The 21021-nt window shown below is 31.2% G+C and overlaps 3 protein-coding genes across 4 annotated transcripts in view; 2 read left to right on the top strand and 1 right to left on the bottom strand.

The window, feature by feature from the left end:
• The window catches only part of LOC117132179, a 32597-nt gene extending 20716 nt beyond the window's left edge, over positions 1–11881 (top strand). For both annotated transcript variants that reach the window (XM_033285936.1, XM_033285935.1), the window contains exon 3: positions 1965–11881. In XM_033285936.1, the coding sequence (XP_033141827.1) occupies positions 1965–1981 (17 nt within the window). In that variant the 3' untranslated portion in view covers positions 1982–11881. The remainder of the gene's footprint in view (positions 1–1964) is intronic.
• Positions 11882–13558: 1677 nt separating this feature from the next.
• On the top strand, positions 13559–15713 carry LOC103850848 (bidirectional sugar transporter SWEET15). The gene is made up of 6 exons (XM_009127642.3): positions 13559–13745; positions 14239–14275; positions 14380–14590; positions 14674–14838; positions 14945–15064; positions 15157–15713. Exons 1-6 carry the CDS (start codon positions 13694–13696, stop codon positions 15463–15465), a joined length of 894 nt encoding a protein of 297 aa, XP_009125890.1. The 5' UTR covers positions 13559–13693; the 3' UTR covers positions 15466–15713.
• A 1434-nt stretch (positions 15714–17147) lies between these two features.
• On the bottom strand, positions 17148–20932 carry LOC103850847 (serine/threonine-protein kinase PBS1). The gene is made up of 4 exons (XM_009127641.3): positions 19539–20932; positions 18923–19321; positions 17818–18209; positions 17148–17715 (listed from the first exon to the last, which is right to left on the bottom strand). Exons 1-4 carry the CDS (start codon positions 19663–19665, stop codon positions 17278–17280), a joined length of 1356 nt encoding a protein of 451 aa, XP_009125889.1. The 5' UTR covers positions 19666–20932; the 3' UTR covers positions 17148–17277.
• Between the last annotated feature and the right edge of the window lie 89 nt (positions 20933–21021).

The following is a 21021-nucleotide window of genomic DNA, read 5'->3' as shown; positions in this document are numbered from 1 at the left end:
TGGGCGTGTTCGTGTGTGTAATTCTGTAGACACCGTACATGTTGTAAAGACGATCAATTAAGAAGAGATCTAACATGTGATGGGCACACAATATATCATATATATTTGGTCCATTGTCCCCCTGAGTGTTTTTCCTTCGTGTTGTGGGGATTGAAAGTTTGTGGTAACGCAACTATTTCTCCTTTTCGTTATATAATCTATCTATCGAAATATAATACAAGTTCTTTTGTAATCATTAATTTATAAACAAAATACAGCAAATGATTATGAATTACTTGCTATATTCTGTTATTCCATTTTTGTGGAGTAGGTGCGCTTATTTATAGTATATTGAAATACATTAGTTATATTTTCAAGTCTTAAAGGAGTTCTAGTGTTCTACATATATAATTGAATACTAAACAAAGCATATGCCCCTTGGCTAAATAATAGACATATCAATCGTATTAATTAAACATTGACAACTCAGACCACCAGAAAATAAGAAATTGTAGAACTCTTAGTATTTGATAACCATATGAAATACCCCAGACAAGTCAATGGTCTCTTACAAAGTAAAAGAACCAAGTATATACGTATGTATATAAATTCGAACACCAACCTGATAATTAGTTGTGTAAGGACCATGCCCTGCATATACACGGATCGGTGAGACAACAATATCCATGTATGATATATGTACATAGGATATGAGATAGAAATCAAGGACCGGCAACAAAATAACTTATAAAATACAGTTTAGTAATCAAACTATTTTATGTAAATAATAGATAAATAATAGTAAATCAATGTCAAGGGGTCCGTGAAGCTGACAGTGTGCTGTAAGTTCCTCCAATCCCGTTGTCAACCTTCCTGTTTGTATAGATCAGATGAGTTTTTTTCTTTCTAATAATTAAATAAAAGTAGATGATCAACTTGTTTTTTGAACATTAAAAATAGATGATCAATTTCGTCCAAATATATGCTATCTTTAAAATAACAAAGTCGTGACGTTATTGTCGGCATAATAATATTCACTACTGACACTACAAGTTACCTCTCTATATTCAGACAAACGATTAACAAAATATATACATTTAAGATATTGTATATCATGGTATTAGTTAAGATGTGTGTGTCGCTGTTAGAACATTTTTAATCTACATTTCTATATTTTTTAAAATAATTTTTTTTATTATAAAGTTGGTTTTGCTCTAATGTATAATTTTATAATAAAAATGGTAATATACGTTAAAATGATAGCTTCCTCTCTTTTAGTTTTTCTCGAATAGAATAACATACAGTATAGTCTTGCACTACCCGTCGTTTTCGAAGATCTAATGTGATATATATAAGATTCACGAGGATGAGGTACTTTTATATACATTATATAATAACATTTTCTATCTGTTTTTTGTATGATGTTATTCTTGATTCATTTTGTTTTTGGAACATTTCCTTGGCTCTTTTTACGATTAATGGCTCTCATATTATAGTTTTACATCTAATCTCTTAATCTGAAACAATTAATATTAAATTTTAATCTGTTTTGTTAACAATTTATATTGGGGCAATTTATTACACTATTATTACGATAGATATCAATTCTTGAAAATGGTTTACATTTTTGAAAGGTGCTATTGTAAAACAACAACAATAACATTTTAATTTCTACATCCAGAGAGGGGACTGTTCTGGGTGAAAACAACAGGCTCAATGGAGTTAGCAACATCAAATGTGGGTAAAGTATCACAAGCAGTAGTTAGCTATTGTAAAAGAAAGTATAAATATACCCGGAGCTGTTATCTCTACTGATAAAGTTTTGTGTCGTAAAAGTAGATTATCATGTTCAAATTTCAGCAAATGCAAAAAAGAAATTTAGCACTCAGCTTTTATCTCTAACCCTAAAAATTACAAACTTCGGTCCATAACTTTATACAATAAAGAAGCATATATCGTTATGTGCTTTTAGTATCACATTTTAGGTTATTTTATCACGTAAACTACAATAATATGTCAACTACAAATTTTGCGAAGTTTTTTGGTGTTTAATATTTTTTTTGTTAAGTGTGTTTAATGTTGAGAACATGAAAAAAAAACAATTGACTAACTGTTATTAGTTACGTGCGATATTACCAAACATTACCATGATATTTACTTTATAGATATATACGAAAAACATTTATGTAGTTTTTCATGGGTTTTGTTGTGGACCTTGTGGTAATTTAGTGAGTGTTTACGCATGGTTTTGTAGTTAGCTTATACTAGTAAATGATGAAGAGGCATAATGGTAAAAAGTGATCGAAGGTGGATGAAGAGAATAAAAGAGCGAAGGGTCCTACGTGATTCCAAAACGACAGCGTCACACGTCGGATTGAAGTCTCGGAGACACAAAATGAAATGCGACCAAACTTACTCATTTCTCCCTCTCTCCCGATTTCCCAAATCTTCTTTGTCTCGAATTTTTAATCACATTCAATGAATGGTCCCTTTCCAAATTGACAAAAACACCCTCCAACATTTTCGACGACCTATTTTATTCGCAATATTCTAAGCGATTGATTCTATGAGATCCTAATTACTAGTGTTTTTTTTTTGTATGTGCAACTTCAGGTCCATCATTGAAATTTTAAGAAATTAAATAATTTATTAAATATTTTAGTAAACTTTTGATTTTTACAATTTGAGAGTGTATGTTCATATAAAATTTTCAAAATAATATATATATATATAGAATATTGAAAATTTAAAAGGTTCAAAATTAATGTTTCACTTTTAATACATCTAGAGTCGACTCTGTTAACATATTTGCTTGTCTTCTTATAATTTACTTTTATTTATTTGCAGAAAAATAATAGTTAAAAATTTAAGAAAATTTATTATTAACTAATTTGTGGCCGGGTAGTAATAAGAATGGTTTGTGACGCCAACACGTTTCAGGTTTGATCTATCTATTGCGCGAAACTAAATCACATTATTTTAGACACAACATGTATATAGGTCTCTCTGCTTTCAATCTATTTGAATATCCAAAAAAAGTCTATCTACGAAATACACCTCTTTTTTGGGATTAATCTAAATTTTTTTATAAAACCGGTATATCTCCAAATTAATAAAATAATAATAAAAAATGAGAGATCCCTACAAGCAAAAAGAAAAAGGAGTCATACGCACCCCACTTGGGACTTGGTTATCAATGGTCTACATTGAGAAATATCAAATTAGGATTTCGTAAGTAATTTTGCGGCTCCTATTTTTTCTTCTTACTATTTTGTTTAAAATTCCCAGCACTTTATAACTAATATATTTAAAACTTTCCTCTGTAGTTTTGGCGTCGTGGCGTGCCGTATAATTATAAATGTGTAATATGGAAAATGCGTGTGAGAGCGTCAACGGAGTTTGCGTGGGGATGTTGAAGAGAAAGTGAGAAACGTCAAAGGGCGTGCAGCTTTGACTAAATTTTGAATCCCAAATTTGCATAATAGCTACTTCAGTTTGAGGTTCATTGTTTACTCGAGTGGTTTCGTTCTCGACTATCTTCTATAGTTTAGGGTTCGATATCCTCTTTTACTACGGTGGTACTTGAGAGTGAATTTGATATTTTATGTTAAACCGATCAGACGATATCGATCCATAATCTATATGATTTCCGGTTTGATCACAGGTTCGATCTTATAAAGATTGTTCTCAGGTGAATTTTATAATATATAGAAGTTGTTGTAAATTCTTTTAGGTTTCAAGGAACTAATAAATTTTTCATAGTTATATTTATGAATAATACTACTGCTGTAACTGGTGACTATAAAAAAAACAAGAAGAATGAAAATAAAAGAGCTACGAAAACAAAATAATAAAATGAAAAAAAAATGTTAATACTATTATGCATTTTCAATTTTGATGAAGAACATTTTCGTACTATAATCTTTTTAAAACTAAAGGAATGACAAAAAAAATTTGTGTGATTAATAGTTTAATTTTTTTTGTTGCATCAAATATAAAAATATTAATAAAATCATATGAGTACAAAATTTCAATAATAAATATTTATATTAAAATATACTATATATATGTTTATATCATTGAATTTTTTACAAAAACATAAAGAAAATGATTTTTTGATTTATTTAGCAGAAAATATTATAAATAAACAAGAATTATTGTTGTGATTTATGTGTTTACTCTAAATTAGTTATATACATAAATAATACGTAAATGAGAAAAAATATTTGTATACGTAATGTTCACGGGCAATATACAGATTTTAACCTAGTACTGGTATTACTTTCCAAACGCGCAATGATGGTCGTAACCATTTAAAATCAGGCCCAGTTGTAAGGTTTTCTGTTTGGTTCAAAGATCCAACTAAAATAATAAATACTAGGATAATACCTGCGCCTTGCGCAGGGTGAAATATTTATTAAAAAAACTTATGTTTTCATATTGTAAAATCTCATGATTTCTGAATACATGTGTTTCTGGTCAAAATATATTTGTATTTATGTTTTTTTCAATATAGAATAATTAACTAAGTATAAATATTTGGTACATATAGAAAAATATAGAAACCCAAATCAAACAATTAAAATGTGATATTATTAATACTCTTATAATCATAAATTAAAAGTTGTGAAAAAGTTGATGATATTTCCAAGGAAAACTCAACCGTAAATATATAGTACGCATATGTAAGTTTTCGGATTGTTTAGAATGTTAAAATAATTAGCATTAATTATTTAAAAACCATATTTTAGTGTGATACATTGAACCAATATTTATGTAAATTTTCAATAACTACCACAAACATATTTGGCAAGTTGTTTTCAATGGTCAAAATTATATACTTGTTGACAAAGTATACTGTTATCTTAAATTAAACTTACCATATAGAACTTACTCAAAATTTTGTACCAAGCTTAAAAATTCGGTGGAAGAATTAACTTTGTGAAAACGTTTCTTATTTATTTAAACAGGCAGTTTATGATTAACCCTCCTTGGGCTCAGTTGAAATTTAAAAAAAAAACATTTAAACGACCTCAATTATAGATAATTCGAAAGAAGTAGTTGTTGTCTAATTAAACATATTGTATTGACAAATTTAAAATTTATATATGATCGAATTGTTTATATATGTATATAATTTTTGATTGTTGATATAATCATCTATATGTTAACGTTGGGCCGATACAATTGGATATTTTATTTTACTAACTTATCAGTAAATAAAATTTATAAATTTTCGATTTTGAAGTTACACTAATTTTCAGAATATCAGATTTTTTTTTTGACAACATAAGATGGAAAATTAAAATATTAAAAAGATAATTACAAATTGGATTAAGCTTATAATTTAAAGTATAGTTTGGTTATGGGCCACATTAAGACAACAAAAGATTTTACAGCCCGACTATTATTATATTTAAGGGCCAAGTACAAAGATGATAATATTATTTGTTTGCAACTGATATTTTGTAAATGATGAAAGTTAGGTTAACGTGATATATATCATTAACTACTACGAAAGGTTACTATTAATGTTTTCCTAGACTACAAAAAAAATAAGTTAGGTGCCAAAGCTTTTTCTTAATCTTCAATATAAATTTCATAATTTAAGTTTTAAAGAATTGTGTTGCAAGGAAAAATATTTGATATATAAGTTTGTTTGGTAATAACAAAACAACTTAATTTATGTATTACTCTTTATATAAATTTTTGTAGGCGAGGAAGGCGTGAGAACCGAACAATATTCTTTTTTTTTTCTTTTATTAACAAAACAATTCTGAATAGCTGCGTTTCTTTGCTATTTTTTATATCAAAATTGACTCTTTGCTATTAATAAAAAAACTAACACTTAAAAAATCATTACTTTTGGATTTATAGCAAAAGCATGCAATACTTAAGCCATAATATATATATATAGCAAATTTTGATTTAAATTGTTGTCTAAATAAAACGAACTAAGAGTATATCTTCACTTTCTTATAGAAAAAAAATATTATATTGGATCACAATATAAACCAACCTTGTGTCATTTAAAGAAAATCTCATTTAGGGAGATCACCGAGTATTAATTTAATGAGATCGTCGAGTTTTAAGTTTACCATAATATATACATTTATGTTTGGATTAATATAAGTTTTTTTAGCAATTGGATTTTGGACTTACTAATTTTTCAATTGATTCTTATGATGCTATGTAAATCAAATTGACATCCTAATTAGGTTTTTTATAAATAATACAAACTTAACGTTACAATTTTTTTAATGTTTTTCTATTAATATATAAGAGATAACTTTTTATACTAAGGAGTAAATTTCGGCCAATTATTGCATAATGAGCAATACATATAGGAAACTTTCAGTTACACTGATATAATAAAATTTTAGTTAGACACTAATATAGAATAGGGATTCATAAAATTGCATATATTTTTTTTATTTACTTGCATGAAAAAATATTAGACTTGGTTACCAAGTTTCAGAATAACTATGTACATTCCTTTTATTGAAAGTCTTAAATAATTAAAATATAAAGATAATTAATTGCATGATTCAAGTTGCCCGATATAAAATTTGACCTTGAACTACACACTCTTACATTAATATAAATATTTCCTTTTGTGAAACCATGAATCCGCTATCATCACTATATTTATTTAAGCTATTAAATGCATGTGTATATACCCATTATAACATATAAGTTCAACAAATCTAAAGTAAATGTCTCTTAAAAAAATAGATTATACGTTAAATCATATTAAAATCGTACATTAAACCAACGATCTTAAAATGGTTATTGGTCAAACAAACGACCCAAAATGAGAGAAATAATCTACTTCTTTAAACTATATAATGGCTGAAATTGCATCATGTTTCACCATTGGAATGCATCCATAATTAAGTCTTCACCAACTAATATAAATTAATTTATAAGTTGTTGATATATATTCTATGTTTCATATATACAATGGAATGAGACCTTCTGAATATGGAATGTGTTCCGTAAATTTCCAGTGAAAAGCTCTGTAACATGTTCGACTAAATTGAAGAGCTATATTATGGACAATGGTGATGAGAAGAACAATAACTCAAAAATTGTTGTTTTGTAGGTACAAATGTAATACAACAAAGCAAAGACAAAAATGGCGCAAATTATGTACTTATGCATACTATAATCATAATCGTTATCATAAAAAAAAAGAAATCATACAATGTAAGACATATTTATTGCGTTGTTGGACATATAAGTTGCATGATTCAAGTTAAGACAGGTTTATTGGGATGTAAATAACTATAACTATAACTACGATTATGGTAGTCGGTGGAAACATTATTATATGGTAGGAAATGATTTTTTTCTTAGGTGAATAAGAGCTTTGAATATGGTACGACCACATTCATTCTGTGAGTGCCACGTCGGAATTGAAGCCTTCTAATGAATCCACTTCAGCATGCTAATTTTGTAAATAATACAAAAATAAAGGTTATCATTTTTTAAATGATTCTCTTTTAATATATAAGGGATGCAATGATTTCTTAACCCTTAATAAAATCAGGTACAACAACAAGCAATGATATGCCATTTATGACTGATCCATTATAGTATAACGTCTAGGTATACAAACAATATCCATGTGAATTATTCGAACCAGTGAACCTTTATACATAAATACCAAATACTAGTATACTTTATAATTCATTTTTTCCTCTTTCAACGGATGTGAATGGTGACCAAGTAATATATGTAGTCGTTTTTCATTATTGATGTTATTCTCTAAATATATTTCTGGGCACCCAAAATTAATCATATACTTTTTACATGGATTGATTGAAGATTCAAGGTTTTGGGTTATTTTAACAAAAATATAGAACCGTTTTTCTAATTCGAATAAAAATAAAATATTTACATATTTTTTAAAAAAATTGATGTCTCTTAGCAAAATAAATGAAATTAATAAAGCAAATACACTGAAGAAAGTACATCACGGTACATTTTTCTTATATAAAAATGCTTGGATTTTTTTTGTCGAGAAATCAACTTAGGTATTTTTTTGTCGACAAATCAAATAAATATATTGAAAGTTCAAAGTCATCACTCATAATCGATTTCGAAGTTGACTACAAATGATTTTCTATATCTAATGGATTTAAGGAGGAGCTAGGTTTTGCTTTTATTCTTTCTAAATGATCTTAGTTTCTTCATGTTGAAGCTACACTTTGTCAAACTCAAAGTTGCATACCTCCTTTATCAAAGACACTTTTATTCAATATTTTGCATTTTATACATGTATGACAAGTTGTCAAATGCTTTTTAACCAAAAATTAAAAAGAATTACTTTAAGTGGTTTCAAATCTCTCTTTAATTACCATTACTATATGCGTCCTAATAATTTTTTTTTGTAGACCAAAATTATAGTATAAATGTGAGCGTAAGATCATATCATAATATCAGAACGTGTGACTATTATATATCATAATCTCTAAATGTAGCACATAAGTTTCTCGACCGAGATATTTTAAATTTCAGAGTCTTATTTGAATTAGTTTGTACAAATTTAAAGACTTATCAAAAGATGTTTTTTTATTCTCTCACGTGTGTTGCTACCAATCATGTTCCAACTTTTTCTTCTTCTTTTTTGGTGAAAAGAAAAATAGTTGTGCTTTTGAGAAGGGAAAGAAGTTGTTTCTTTGATGCTTATTCCAAACTTGAGAGACACAAGTTTCAGCCTATTAATTAAAGGTTAGACTTTCATCTTGCTGTCTTTTTACTTTCTGTTTTCTCCCAGTCTCAAAAAGAAGAAGAAAGAATCACAATAGAGATGCTCTTTATTCTCACTAGAGGTTAACTTTTAGTTTATTACTGAGTTTGATATGTTTTTTTTTTCTTTCCGGTTTGGTCTAGTTCAGTTCTATAGAAATCTACATAAAAAGACTCAATACTAGTTCGTTCGGTTTATCTAATTTTTATATTCTTGCATTTGAATTGTTTATTTTAGCTTGGGTTTATTTGAATTTGATGTATCTAATTTTTGTTTGGATATTGGCTTACTCCGGTTTGAGAGTCAGGCTTCACTATAAAATCAAACTTATTCCGATTTGGTTCATCTCGGTTTGGGTTTTAAATGATATTTTGAAGTATATTACCTTAAAAATGCGTAAATTTTAAAGGAAGAAAAAAGACAATTATGTAAAGTGTTATTTAGTTTGGGCCTGTTTAGAGATACCGGCGAAGTATATAATTCAAGATCTGAGAAATGAGAACTGTTATAGAGCTTGAGGTTTAATGTCTGGACTCTGGAGGAATACTTTAGGTCGAGTTACGTAGGCCCATTATGACTTGTTGGGCTCATTTCAAAATAGGAAAATAAAATCGATCGTCTGACATAAATACAAGTATGAGATTTGATAATATGCGCGAGGAAGAAGGGCATATGGACAGAAGCTGTCAGAACGGTTACACATGTATTATATTGAAGTTAATTTAAAACTATTCTTGCTATCAAATCATTTAAAAAAAAAAAAACTAAGCAAGTAAGAGTTCATCTTTTTCTTTCGTTTTTGGAATGCTTTTGCACTTAATTGAGATATTAAGTTGACAAGTATCTTTGTAAATACTCCCTCCGTTCCTAAAAGATGTATTTTCTAGAAAAAAGTTTTGTTTTAAAAAGATACATTTTTTACTTTTTCAATGTTTGATTTTATGAAAAATTGTAAGTTTCAAAAAAATTAATGGTGTTTATTGAATTTCTACTGGCTTAAAGTTGTGGAAAATTGTTATTCACAAAAAACAATGCATATTTAATGAGTTTTCTTAATATATGTGAAAAGTCTAGAATATGCATCTTTTAAAAACAGAGGGAGTATATACTACTAATCAATACGCATTAGTAACTAATGATTGATTACAATACACATGATATGATACAATTCATTTATTAGGATACTAAATTGAATTGAACACATCAATAATTTAGTTGTTGCAAAGCGAAGAAACCAAACACGTTGACGTAATTAAAACGATCAAAATATCCCCACGTCACATAAAAGTCTTAAAAAGCACAAACCTGACTTCGCCTTTACCTGAAAAGGAAAATATGTATGTGTAAACACGTTCAATGCATCGATCTTCAAACTGTATGTGTTTGGGTGCTTTCTTTCACTTCTCTACCATACCATAACGTATTCCATAAGTCACCCGTTCAAAACTAAATCTACCAATCCTCTAATATCAACGTGATATATTTGTTATATACCTTAACATTGTGGCATATTATTACTAATGGTTATATATAGACAACAAACTTGAAATGTATTCAACAAAGGAAAAGCATGAGATGGTTATTGGAAATTTGGAATGAGATGTTTCTAGAGGTGTATCCAGAAGACAATAATTATATGGGTACGTGTGGGATCTTCTGTCCACTAATTGACCACATTTCTTTTGTGTCTGAAACATATGAATCAAGTTCTGATGAAACTCTATATAGAACCCAACGTTTATGGACCCCTTCAAACTTTTGAGTCATTATTTCCGTTTCGGTGTAGTCATTTTCATATTTGACTCGAAGTTCACTATTAATTCTAATACAAACAACTGTTATCCATAATGACAAGTAAGTATATAATCAATTTGCTAACAAATTAATCATAGATAGGTATCCATCATTGGAAAATGAAAGCTCTATAGCATAGCTATATGAATGTGTGTGTGTAAAGTTTGGTTCGTACGAACCAATGGAAATCAGAAAACGAAACAAATAGGGTAGGTTTAATTTCTCCCACATGCTTGTCATTTTCCCTTTGGCTGGTAGTAACATATACAAATTAAAATGCATACATCGAACATTTATCAATGTGAGTCACCTAGGTGCTTAAATTATTGAGGTTGGATCAGCTGATGTGGTTGATCAAAAAAAAAAGAGGATCAGCTGATGATTTTTTTTTTTTTGCTTTCTAATATTTTGCGGGTAATTCATTCTGTAAAGTGAGCAAATATCCATTCCTAGAATTGTATTGTTTTTTGGTGTAAAGAATTGTATTGTTTTTTTGCTTTCCAATGGAATTGTATTGTTTTTTCAAGTACTTCCATATTTAAAACTCCCTTTAAAACCTGTGCATATAAACTAGAAATTAACAACAAAATGTAAATTTCAAAACTGGAACTTTAAAACAGATATGGAAATATCACCCACTGATACGTACATGCAAATTCTAATTTATCGACTGAGATTTTGTCGCAAATAGTGTTTTTCATATTAATGCCATGTGGTTAATCTATGATCGATCAGACCTCGTTTCTATAGCTGTCTACTACTTACAGAAAACTTATACTCCCTCCGTATTCTTTTAGTTGACGTTTTGGATGATTACACACAAATTAAGAAAGTTATTCCAATGTCTATTATATCCTTCTTTAATTTCTGTAATATGTAATTTACTTTGATCGTAAATCATTAATTAGTTAAATGCAAGGGTAAATGAAGTCCAAAGTCATTATATTATGCATAGGATTTTGGAAAACGTCATATATTTTGACACAAAAAAAAAATTTCAAAACGTCATATATAACAAAACAGAGGGAGTATATATGATGGAAAAGATGAACATAATTAGGGTTGAGAGAATATCATTGAATGAAGTATGCATCTCTTATATATGTCCTTTATATATAATTTTAAAACTATTTTAACGTTCAAGATTATTAATATAGTTTGTTAGCAAAAAAAAAAAAGGATTATTAATATAGTGAGAAGTTAGGGGAATGTGATTGCAATTTGCAAGAGCAGCATGGGAGCATACGTGAAAAAGCCCTTTTGTTATAGAAAACGTACGTGACAAAACATATTAGGCACCAATCACTTAAACAAAATGTAAGATAAACCAAAAGTATCAATAATAATTATTGATGGACTATTTAAGGTGGAGGAGAGCCGCAAAAGTGGCACCTCTCATATTTTAGAAAAATTTGGGACCAAGAGAGATAGCCAGGGAGACAAACAAAGAACGAATAAGAACAAGAATGATTTAACAAACCCATGAACATGATCATTGTTATCATTCGCCTATCACGTCACTCCTCCTTTGTCCATTTCTTCCCACTTTTAAATATCTGTTTTAATTTTCCCTCGAAAAACGCAGAATTGTTTTGTATTTTCTCATACTTTTTTCCAAAATATTCTGATTCCTTTCATCGTACACATATTGAAACAAGCAAAAGAAGAAAACGTATATTCAATCAGTCTATGAATACTGGTGGATATTACTACATTATACATGCATCCTCATTTAAAATATAAATATGGAGTTACTGAAATCAAATGTTTTAACCGTTAAATTTGTCTTCCTTACAAAATTAAATATGAGAAAATGATGGGAGTCCTGAAATTGGGGATTAAAACAAGAGAAGAAGTTTAGAAACAGAAAATATTACCGAAGACACGAAAGCAGAGAGGGCCTGGTCAGCATCATGATGACATGGCATTTAGCTATCGTGTGAACTCTACAAACTCTAAAAGAAACGCTATACCGTTTGGAGAGGTCACGTGATTTGCACAAGATTTTCCTTTTTCAGGCTATTAGTAATAATTATGCATCTCCCGTAACGCATCATTTGTTGTTTCATTACCTCCTTAAATCACTTAATCATTCTCACGCGCAACGCTCCCTTTTGACGGGTGGAGTTTTGCCTAAAACATGCATGGTTTATCGTCTTCTTTTGTAATAAGGCAAAAAAACGTGGGAGTCTATATACAGAGAACTCTGATCAGGGGATGTGAATGCCCTTTTTCGACTTTGGTTAATCATAGAAAATACCATAAGTTTAAAGAAAACGGCGTCCATTTTCTGCGTATAGATGCATTTTACTATAAATTGCATTGGTTTAACCTAATCATCATCTACAAATTTCTAGCTGTTTTAGATCTTTACTAATTAATTTCACCTATACTCCTTTACATATACCAATTAACAAAAAAAGTCCCAAATTTGTTGTTAGCAAATTTGAAACTATTTAGCCAATGAGTAATCCTGAAATTCTATGTTTATATTTTAAACTATATCTATATCTATTGTATCCATCAAATAGATAGGTGGGATATGTTGGATCGTCCAACTCATATCATATGTGAACTAACACATTAAAAAGATGAAAAGAAAATATACTAATCGCATTCTAGTGATGATTTCCACTATGTTGGTTGATTGTTGGGTAGACTTTTGGTCACCATGAAATTCATCAGTCTTGTATAAAGTGTAAATTTACTATCGTTTTAATTGATTATTTTTCGAAACTTGGTTTTAATTGATTTTTGAAAGCTAGTGTAAGAAGATGGCGTGAAGAAAATGAAGTTGTCGAAGAAAAGGAGAAGAGTTTAGTGAATGAAAAAATGCTACGCTACCTACTAATTTCTCCACTTGTCATGCAACCAGGCTGAGTTCGTTTTACCTTTTCGATTCTTTTTTATTTTGTTTTATTATACTACTAAACACGTTACACGATTCAAATAACTTAAAAAATTAAAATCAAAATAATTTGACAATAATGATTATCTTGGAGCTATAAATACACCACCTGAGACTCATTAGTTTCCACCATGAAATAAGAAGAAGCAAGCATCTTATAGAGAGAGAGGGGGAGAGCGAGAGCTTTAGGGTTTCAAAAACTGAGACCCTTTAGAAATCTCCGTACGGGAAAAGCTTCATCTCGATCTTTATAGAAAATGGGCGTCATGGTCAATCACCACTTGCTCGCTATCATCTTCGGCATCTTAGGTAATGTTTTAACGATACTAATATATACTCACAAAGCCAAATCCTAGTCTGTTCCTTAGCTGTTCTCTTTTCGATCTCTCATGGCCCATGGGTCTTCTAGTTCAATAATTTTAAATTGTACGGTTCATTAATTAGACGAGAAGTTCATCATGCATGACCTACCTACTAATATAAGTACATATATTTTGTACTCGTTTCCAGAATTTTCTTCATTTAGAAACATATAGACGAGTCATTAATGATCTTCTAATTTTGTAAATAAAATCCTAAACTACCAGAAAATAGATCAATAGTAAAGCTTTACAAATTGAAATCGTCACGCATTGTTGTCCATATACTCGGTACGTGTAGTGCGGTTAATGCAGCAATTTAATTCCTGTTGAGGTTGGTTAGAGAACTTGTGTTGTTTTCATTCATGTCTCCACAAACCTAGAAGCCTTTTAATTCTACAATCAACTCATTCTTTTATTGTTTTTTCCTAATGAAATGGCAGGAAACGCAATATCCTTCCTTGTATTCCTGGCTCCCGTGTAAGTACATGCAATTTCTTAGGGAGTAGTTATTTATAAAAATAATTATTTGAGAATAATTAGCTAAGAAACTATTCTCTTATTTTTGTTGTGAAATTTTGCAGGCCGACGTTTTATAGAATATACAAGAACAAATCGACTGAAAGTTTCCAGTCTCTACCGTACCAAGTGTCACTATTTAGCTGCATGCTATGGCTCTATTACGCATTGACTAAGCAAGACGCTTTTCTCCTAATTACCATCAACTCTTTCGGCTGCGTTGTGGAGACTATCTACATTGCCATGTTCTTCACTTACGCTACCAAGGAGAAAAAGGTAAGTTTCTTAATTCTACCCAGCGTCCTCCTTTGATTTTGTTACAAGAATAATGAATCTAAATATTCTCTTATGCATTGCAGATGGCGGCTATTAAGTTGTTCTTGACGATGAATGTTGCTTTCTTCTCGTTGATTATAATGGTTACACATTTTGCGGTTAAACGCCCTAGCCTCCAAGTCTCTGTCATCGGCTGGATTTGCGTTGCTATATCTGTTTCTGTTTTCGCTGCCCCTCTAATGATTGTGGTAACTACGCGTTTTGTGTTTTGTTAAATTCACAAATTTATTTCAAAACAAATCAGAACTTTTGGGTAACATAATGTTGATTTATGTTTTTTTGGTTGTACAAAAGGCTCGTGTGATAAAGACCAAGAGTGTGGAGTTCATGCCCTTCACGCTTTCTTTCTTCCTCACTATAAGCGCTGTTATGTGGTTCGCATATGGCGCATTTCTCCACGACATATGCATTGCTGTAAGCATTTATTTTCATAAGTGTCATGTTTTTGGTAAAAAAAAACAAAGGTAAAAAGAGGTTACTGAGATTTTGGAAAATGATTTTTGTAGATTCCAAACGTGGTGGGATTCATACTAGGGTTGGTACAAATGGTTTTGTATGGAGTTTACAGAAACTCAGGGGAGAAATTAGATATTGGGAAAAAGAATAACAGTTCATCAGAACAACTTAAGACTATTGTTGTGATGAGTCCGTTAGGTTTGTCGGAAATGCACCCAGTTGATGTCACGGTGACGGAACCGGTGATTCCACTCTCTTACACTGTTCATCATGAAGATCCATCCAAAATTACTAAAGAGGAGGAGACGTCAACTGAAGCCGCACAAAGCCATGTGGAGACTGCCCCGTCTCGAATTTGAAGTGTCGTCAGGATATTTCACCAAGCAAACACATATCTATCTCACTGACTCTCTCTCTCTCTCTCTCTCTTCTTACTCTTGGCTCGTCGGTCGGCTAAAGAATGAAACTGTATCGGTGGTTGTTTCCATTGTTTCGTATCTTATCTATTGTTATTGATATGTGCTTGCATAAAGTTTTGTGTTTTAAGTAAGTGAAAATGTGTTCCAAAAAAATAAAAAAATAAAGTGAATATATTATCTTCGTAATATTGTATCTATAGCGCTCTTAGACCATCTCCAATGGTACACTATAATTTTCTCTATATTTCACTCTAAAATAGAGTAACTCTACTATAGAGTTAGATTTGCTCCAATGGTTCACTCTATAATAGAGTTACTCTATAATAGAGTGAAATATAGAATATTCTTGTTTTTTCACTCTATATTTGGAGTAAAAAAATAAGATTACTCTATATTTCAGTCTATTATAGAGTAACTCTATTATAGAGTGAACCATTGGAGCAAATCTAACTTTATAATAGAGTTACTCTATTTTAGTGTAAATTATAGAAGAAAAAATAGAGTTCCCTTGGAGATGCTCTTACAAAATTAAATATAAATTGATTACTTCTACTAATAAGCTTTCTGAGAACCTACTTTCATTTGGCGTCGCCATCAGAAAAAGAATTCTACAAGACCATATTGGTGACAAACTCTCCGACGAAGTTTTCTTTGGTCAACATAAAATGAAGTAATGAGTTGCATAAAAGTATCACTGTGTATAATATTCTTTCTGTAACGTGGTTTTTATATTAAAACGGTAGAAAAATATTATTAAGCTATAGTTTAATGCTGCTTATACCAGTGCATCAGCTACAGCTACCCAATGCTGTATATAAAGCTAAGCTATAGATAACATACTACCCGCCTCAAGTATATATATAATCCAACTAAATCTTAATATTATATTCAAGTTTAATTTAAATGCGAGCCTCATGATGGATTATGTATAGGGAAAACCAAATAAATTTCAGACGTACATTCCTATGTTTTTTTTGGCGTTAAGACGTACCGCAATGTTTCAGTAAAGGTTGTCTGTGCTAGCTAACGAATAATTCCTGGAACGTTTGTACAATGCCAAGCTGAATTACATCATCAATAACTAATCAGTGACAATCAGTCTGTGTATGATGACTAAAAATAGTGGCGAGAAGTCAAATTAATAATAAATGATTAAATTATATTGAGTCATTTATATTTTGTCACATCTATAAATGAACACACTTTTTTTGCAAAAAACAAACAAAATAATTTAGTCATATATATAATTTAATAAAATTCAAAAGAATCATACTGTATAATTTTTTTGCTGACTGTCTTTTCTTTATTTATTTTGCTAAAAAAAACGAACACAAAAATGTTCGAGTACATGATAATTCCTACCCACGTTGATAATCAACTCTAGAAACACTAACCTTGATTCTTGGATCTTTGTTATTCAATCATCGATATATTGCCACATGTGACACATCACCAAACTAAAAAAAGACCAAAGAAGTTTACATGAACATCCTCAACTCTCCAGGATCTTCAATTAGAGTTTTGTTATTAAGAAAGTCCCACCTCTTGCCCTATTGCAACATCATATCAATTAGATGTTAGGTACATATTATTCATATGTAATCTAATTATGTACATAACTCTTTTTGCCAATGTTTATTTTTTCATTTTCGATTTTTTTTTCTTTAATGTGTTTTTTTTTCTATGTTTCAAAACAAATGAGAGTTTGTGATACAAGAACAAAAAAGGGTTCAAAACCCACCCAAACCGGTATTAACCGGTACTGTTACTCTCTGAAGTCCCCTGCTCACTCTGTCTTCGTTTCTCCCTCAAACTCTCTCCCCACATTTTAGCTTCCGCAACCGCACGCTCCCTATTGATATCTCGGTTCAACATCCTAGCCGTCTCTCTAGGCGAATCTTCCTTCTCAGAACCTTCTAAATCAAACTTACTCCCCGAGCCACCACCTTCATCGTTCCTCGTTATCAACCTCGCCCCTCTCTCATTCTTGTTTGGATCATAACCTTGGTTCGCAAGATACGAGAGCGCAGTGACCACATCTGCTATGAGAGGACGTGTAGCCGCCTCCCCTTGGATGCACATTGAAGCCACGGCTAATGCTTGGTACAGCGCACGCGTTGGAAACCTCCCTTTTAACTTAGGATCCGCCAGTTTTATAAACTTTCTCCTATCATTAAACAACGGGCGAGCCTGTTGATTAAACCCAACAAAAGAAGTATCAAAACTTGTTGCACACGCATATGAGAAACTAAATGTTAGAAAAAAAAAAAACAAAGTGGATTTTCATTTTACCCAAGCCACTAGGTTCTGCTCTCCATGAGGCATGTCGGTATCTATCGCTTTTCGACCAGTAATGAGCTCAAGAAACACCACACCGAAACTGTAGACATCTGATTTAACTGTTAACTGTCCGGTCATTGCGTACTCGGGAGCACAGTAACCGTAAGTGCCCATGACTCTGGTGGAGACATGAGATTTGTCTCCCGTTGGTCCGAGTTTAGCAAGTCCAAAGTCAGAGAGCTTTGGGTGGAAACCCTCGTCTAGTAAAATGTTTGAAGACTTGAAATCTCTGTAGATAACAGGAGGGTTTGCCTTATCATGTAGAAACTCTAATCCTTTGGCTGCACCAGCAGCTATCTTCATTCTCATGTTCCAGTCCAAAGCCTCCTTATCCGGTGGAAGATCTACAAAACCGATAAAAGGTTAAAATATACTCCCGTTTCAAATTAGACGCTGTTTTCGCTTTTTCAAACCAATTAAGAAAAATGTTAATTTTGCTCTTATTTAATTATTAAAATTTTATTACTTTTATTTTTTCTTAATTTATATAGGGATAAAAAGGATAAATTAATTACGAAATCCTAAAACAACACTAATTTTGTAGCAAAAATTTTATTCTACAAGGACACTATGTAATAATAAATTAATAATCCAGTAAAAAATCTGCTAAACTTCAGGGTTGACATTTGACTAAGATCAGAAGGAATCTTTGGGATGATCATGACTAAGTTCACAAAGAATCTTGTGGCCTAAAAAAAGTGGTAAAAGATAAGATATACCAATATACCATGGAGGTCATCTTCCGATCATCCAAAAGACGTAAATGTGCATTGAAATCCTAAAACGACACTTATTTTGTAACAAATTTTTTACTATACTAACGACAATTAAATATGAAAAGGAGGGAGTAATAAGTTTGTTTTGTATATACCACCAGCAACTACTACTCCTCAACTTAAGTCTACATGTATAATTTATATGTGATAATGTACAAACAATCCAGTGAAGAATCTGCTAAACTCAAGGGTTGACATTGACCAAGATCAAATTCGGATGATATTTGACTAAGTTCACAAAGACTCTCTATTGTGTAAAAGTGGTAAAAGATAAGATTTACCGTGGAGGTGATCTTCCAATGATCCTAAGGACATAAACTCATAGACCAAGAGGCGTTGATCTCCATCAGCGCAGTAACCAATGAGGTTGACTAAGTTGGGATGATGAAGAAGGCTGAGCATAAGAACCTCTACCAGAAACTCTCTGTTACCTTGTAGACCGTTCCTGTCCAACTGTTTAACAGCAACAACCTGACCAGTGCTGTCAAGCCTTCCTTTGTAGACACGTCCGAAACCACCTTCTCCTAAGAAAGTATCCGGATGAAAGTTCATAGTAGCGGCAGCGAGCTCGCGGAAAGTAAATGTGTGAGCAGCGATTTGTCCAAGCCCATCTCTTGGAAGAAGCAGCTCCGTTTTGGCGCCTCCATTGCTCTTTGAGTTTGAGTTAAGCTTCTCCCCACCTGCAACATCATCATCAAAGACCAATCAAGTTTTACCAAAACGTTAAAACAAATCTAAGATCCTAAGATCATGATTCTTCAGGTCTTATTCATCTCCAAGACTAAAACTTTAAACTTGTGACTTCCTAATCAGATCAAAACAAAGTGAAGTTGAAGCAAAGGATCAGATCTTGAGAGCGTGTGACCATTAAAGAATAGTGATTTGAATCAAAAGGACCTGAAGGTAGTGCAGACAAGCTATTAGAAACTGTCGGCTGTGATTGTTTCTGAGTCTTGGATGATTCCTCAGCTGCTGGATTCAGCGTCTCGTCGTCACTCGAATCGAAGCACGAGAAGCAACCCATCCTCTCTCCACTTTGATGAATAGTAATCTAAACTTGCAGAAACCGCTTTGAGAAAATCAATGACCAATGGAGAAGAAGAAAAACGACAAAAGGTGGAAACTTTAGCTGTGTCCGGAAATAAAGGAGGGAATTGAGAATCTGGGTTTCAAGGAAAAAAACTAACTTTGTGTTCAGATTCGAGTTGGAGTTTAGAGAGAGAGAGAGAGAGAGAGAGGAAGGAGCTTGTGTCGTCCACGAGTGTTCACACTGTTACGGTTACCAATTGCAAGTTAACTGTAATGACGCGTTGTGGTAAACTCAGTAAATTCCTTATCGTTGACGATGTTGTAATGACGAGATTATCTTCTTTTTATTTATGACAATTAAAAAAAAATCTTCGATTCAAGCAACTTTACTTTTTTTTATCCTCAAACAATAAATAAAACTAAGGTCAAAACGGTAACCGATATCTAAAATCGAAATACGTCGGAGATGATGAATTAAACGAAAATAATTAAAAAATTTTTAACTTATGTAATTTTGTCCGAGTCGGTTTGTAATAAAAACCGTTATTTTTTGTTTGGGTTGATTTAATATATTTTAATTTTTTTATGATCATGTAATAAAACTTTTTTCTTTAGTTCAATATTAATAATAATCTTTATATATTTGTATTTCTTATTACAGTGATATATTTGGGTCAATGAAAAGATTGATATCCGGATTTGTTTCTTTGTTAAGCATATTCCCAATTGATAAAAAGACAGAAGAACAACTTTTTAATTTGTTTTTTTTGTTCGTCAGATTTTATGTGTGATTAATGATCGATTTCATTGCTACTTACTAGTTATATAAAAGGAAGTAGTATCTTTAAAAATGGCAAAAGAATAAAAGAATCAATTCATTGCAACTACTTATAAAAGGAAAAGCAGATATATATACGGTAATAACTCTATCCACTTTGTCTAAACCGTATATGTTAATTGCAGTAAGTTGGGCCCGTGTCTGAATTATGAAATTCACGGGCTTCAAAATAATTTCGATCCACTTTTGTGAGAGAAATATTACTGGCCGATGTTCCCAAAAGATTGGAGTTTTAGGCTTTCTGAGATTTAAGCCCGGCCCTGAATTGCACTATGTTTTCAATGAAGATGGGCCCAAATTTACACTGAATTGCTGATTGTTATCCCAACATTAAGAACTTCAATTAGTTTGATTTGCAGACTTGGATCACAAGAAAGCGATTAACCCTTTTTTTATTAACCAAGACAACGATATAGATAACAGGCTTTATTATTGCAAAATAATTGGTGGTTTTGGCTCGTAATATGTTGGATTAGATCTACATTAAGAAAATAAATTGCAAACTCATTGGGA

Source organism: Brassica rapa, chromosome A02 (genome assembly GCF_000309985.2).
Source record: "Brassica rapa cultivar Chiifu-401-42 chromosome A02, CAAS_Brap_v3.01, whole genome shotgun sequence".
NCBI classification, from domain to species: domain Eukaryota; kingdom Viridiplantae; phylum Streptophyta; class Magnoliopsida; order Brassicales; family Brassicaceae; genus Brassica; species Brassica rapa.
The sequence above is the reverse complement of the archived record's forward strand: the minus strand, read 5'-3'. Positions and strand labels throughout refer to the sequence as shown.

Coding starts and splice junctions, on each gene's coding strand:
- LOC103850848 (XM_009127642.3), top strand. CDS start 13,694: ATGGGCGTCATGGTCAATCACCACTTGCTCGCTATCATCTTCGGCATC. Junction 13,746..14,238: donor TATCATCTTCGGCATCTTAG/GTAATGTTTTAA, acceptor ATGAAATGGCAG/GAAACGCAATATCCTTCCTT. Junction 14,591..14,673: donor ACGCTACCAAGGAGAAAAAG/GTAAGTTTCTTA, acceptor TATGCATTGCAG/ATGGCGGCTATTAAGTTGTT.
- LOC103850847 (XM_009127641.3), bottom strand. CDS start 19,665: ATGGGTTGCTTCTCGTGCTTCGATTCGAGTGACGACGAGACGCTGAAT. Junction 19,322..19,538: donor CTTGTCTGCACTACCTTCAG/GTCCTTTTGATT, acceptor ATGATGTTGCAG/GTGGGGAGAAGCTTAACTCA. Junction 18,210..18,922: donor ATTGGAAGATCACCTCCACG/GTAAATCTTATC, acceptor TCGGTTTTGTAG/ATCTTCCACCGGATAAGGAG.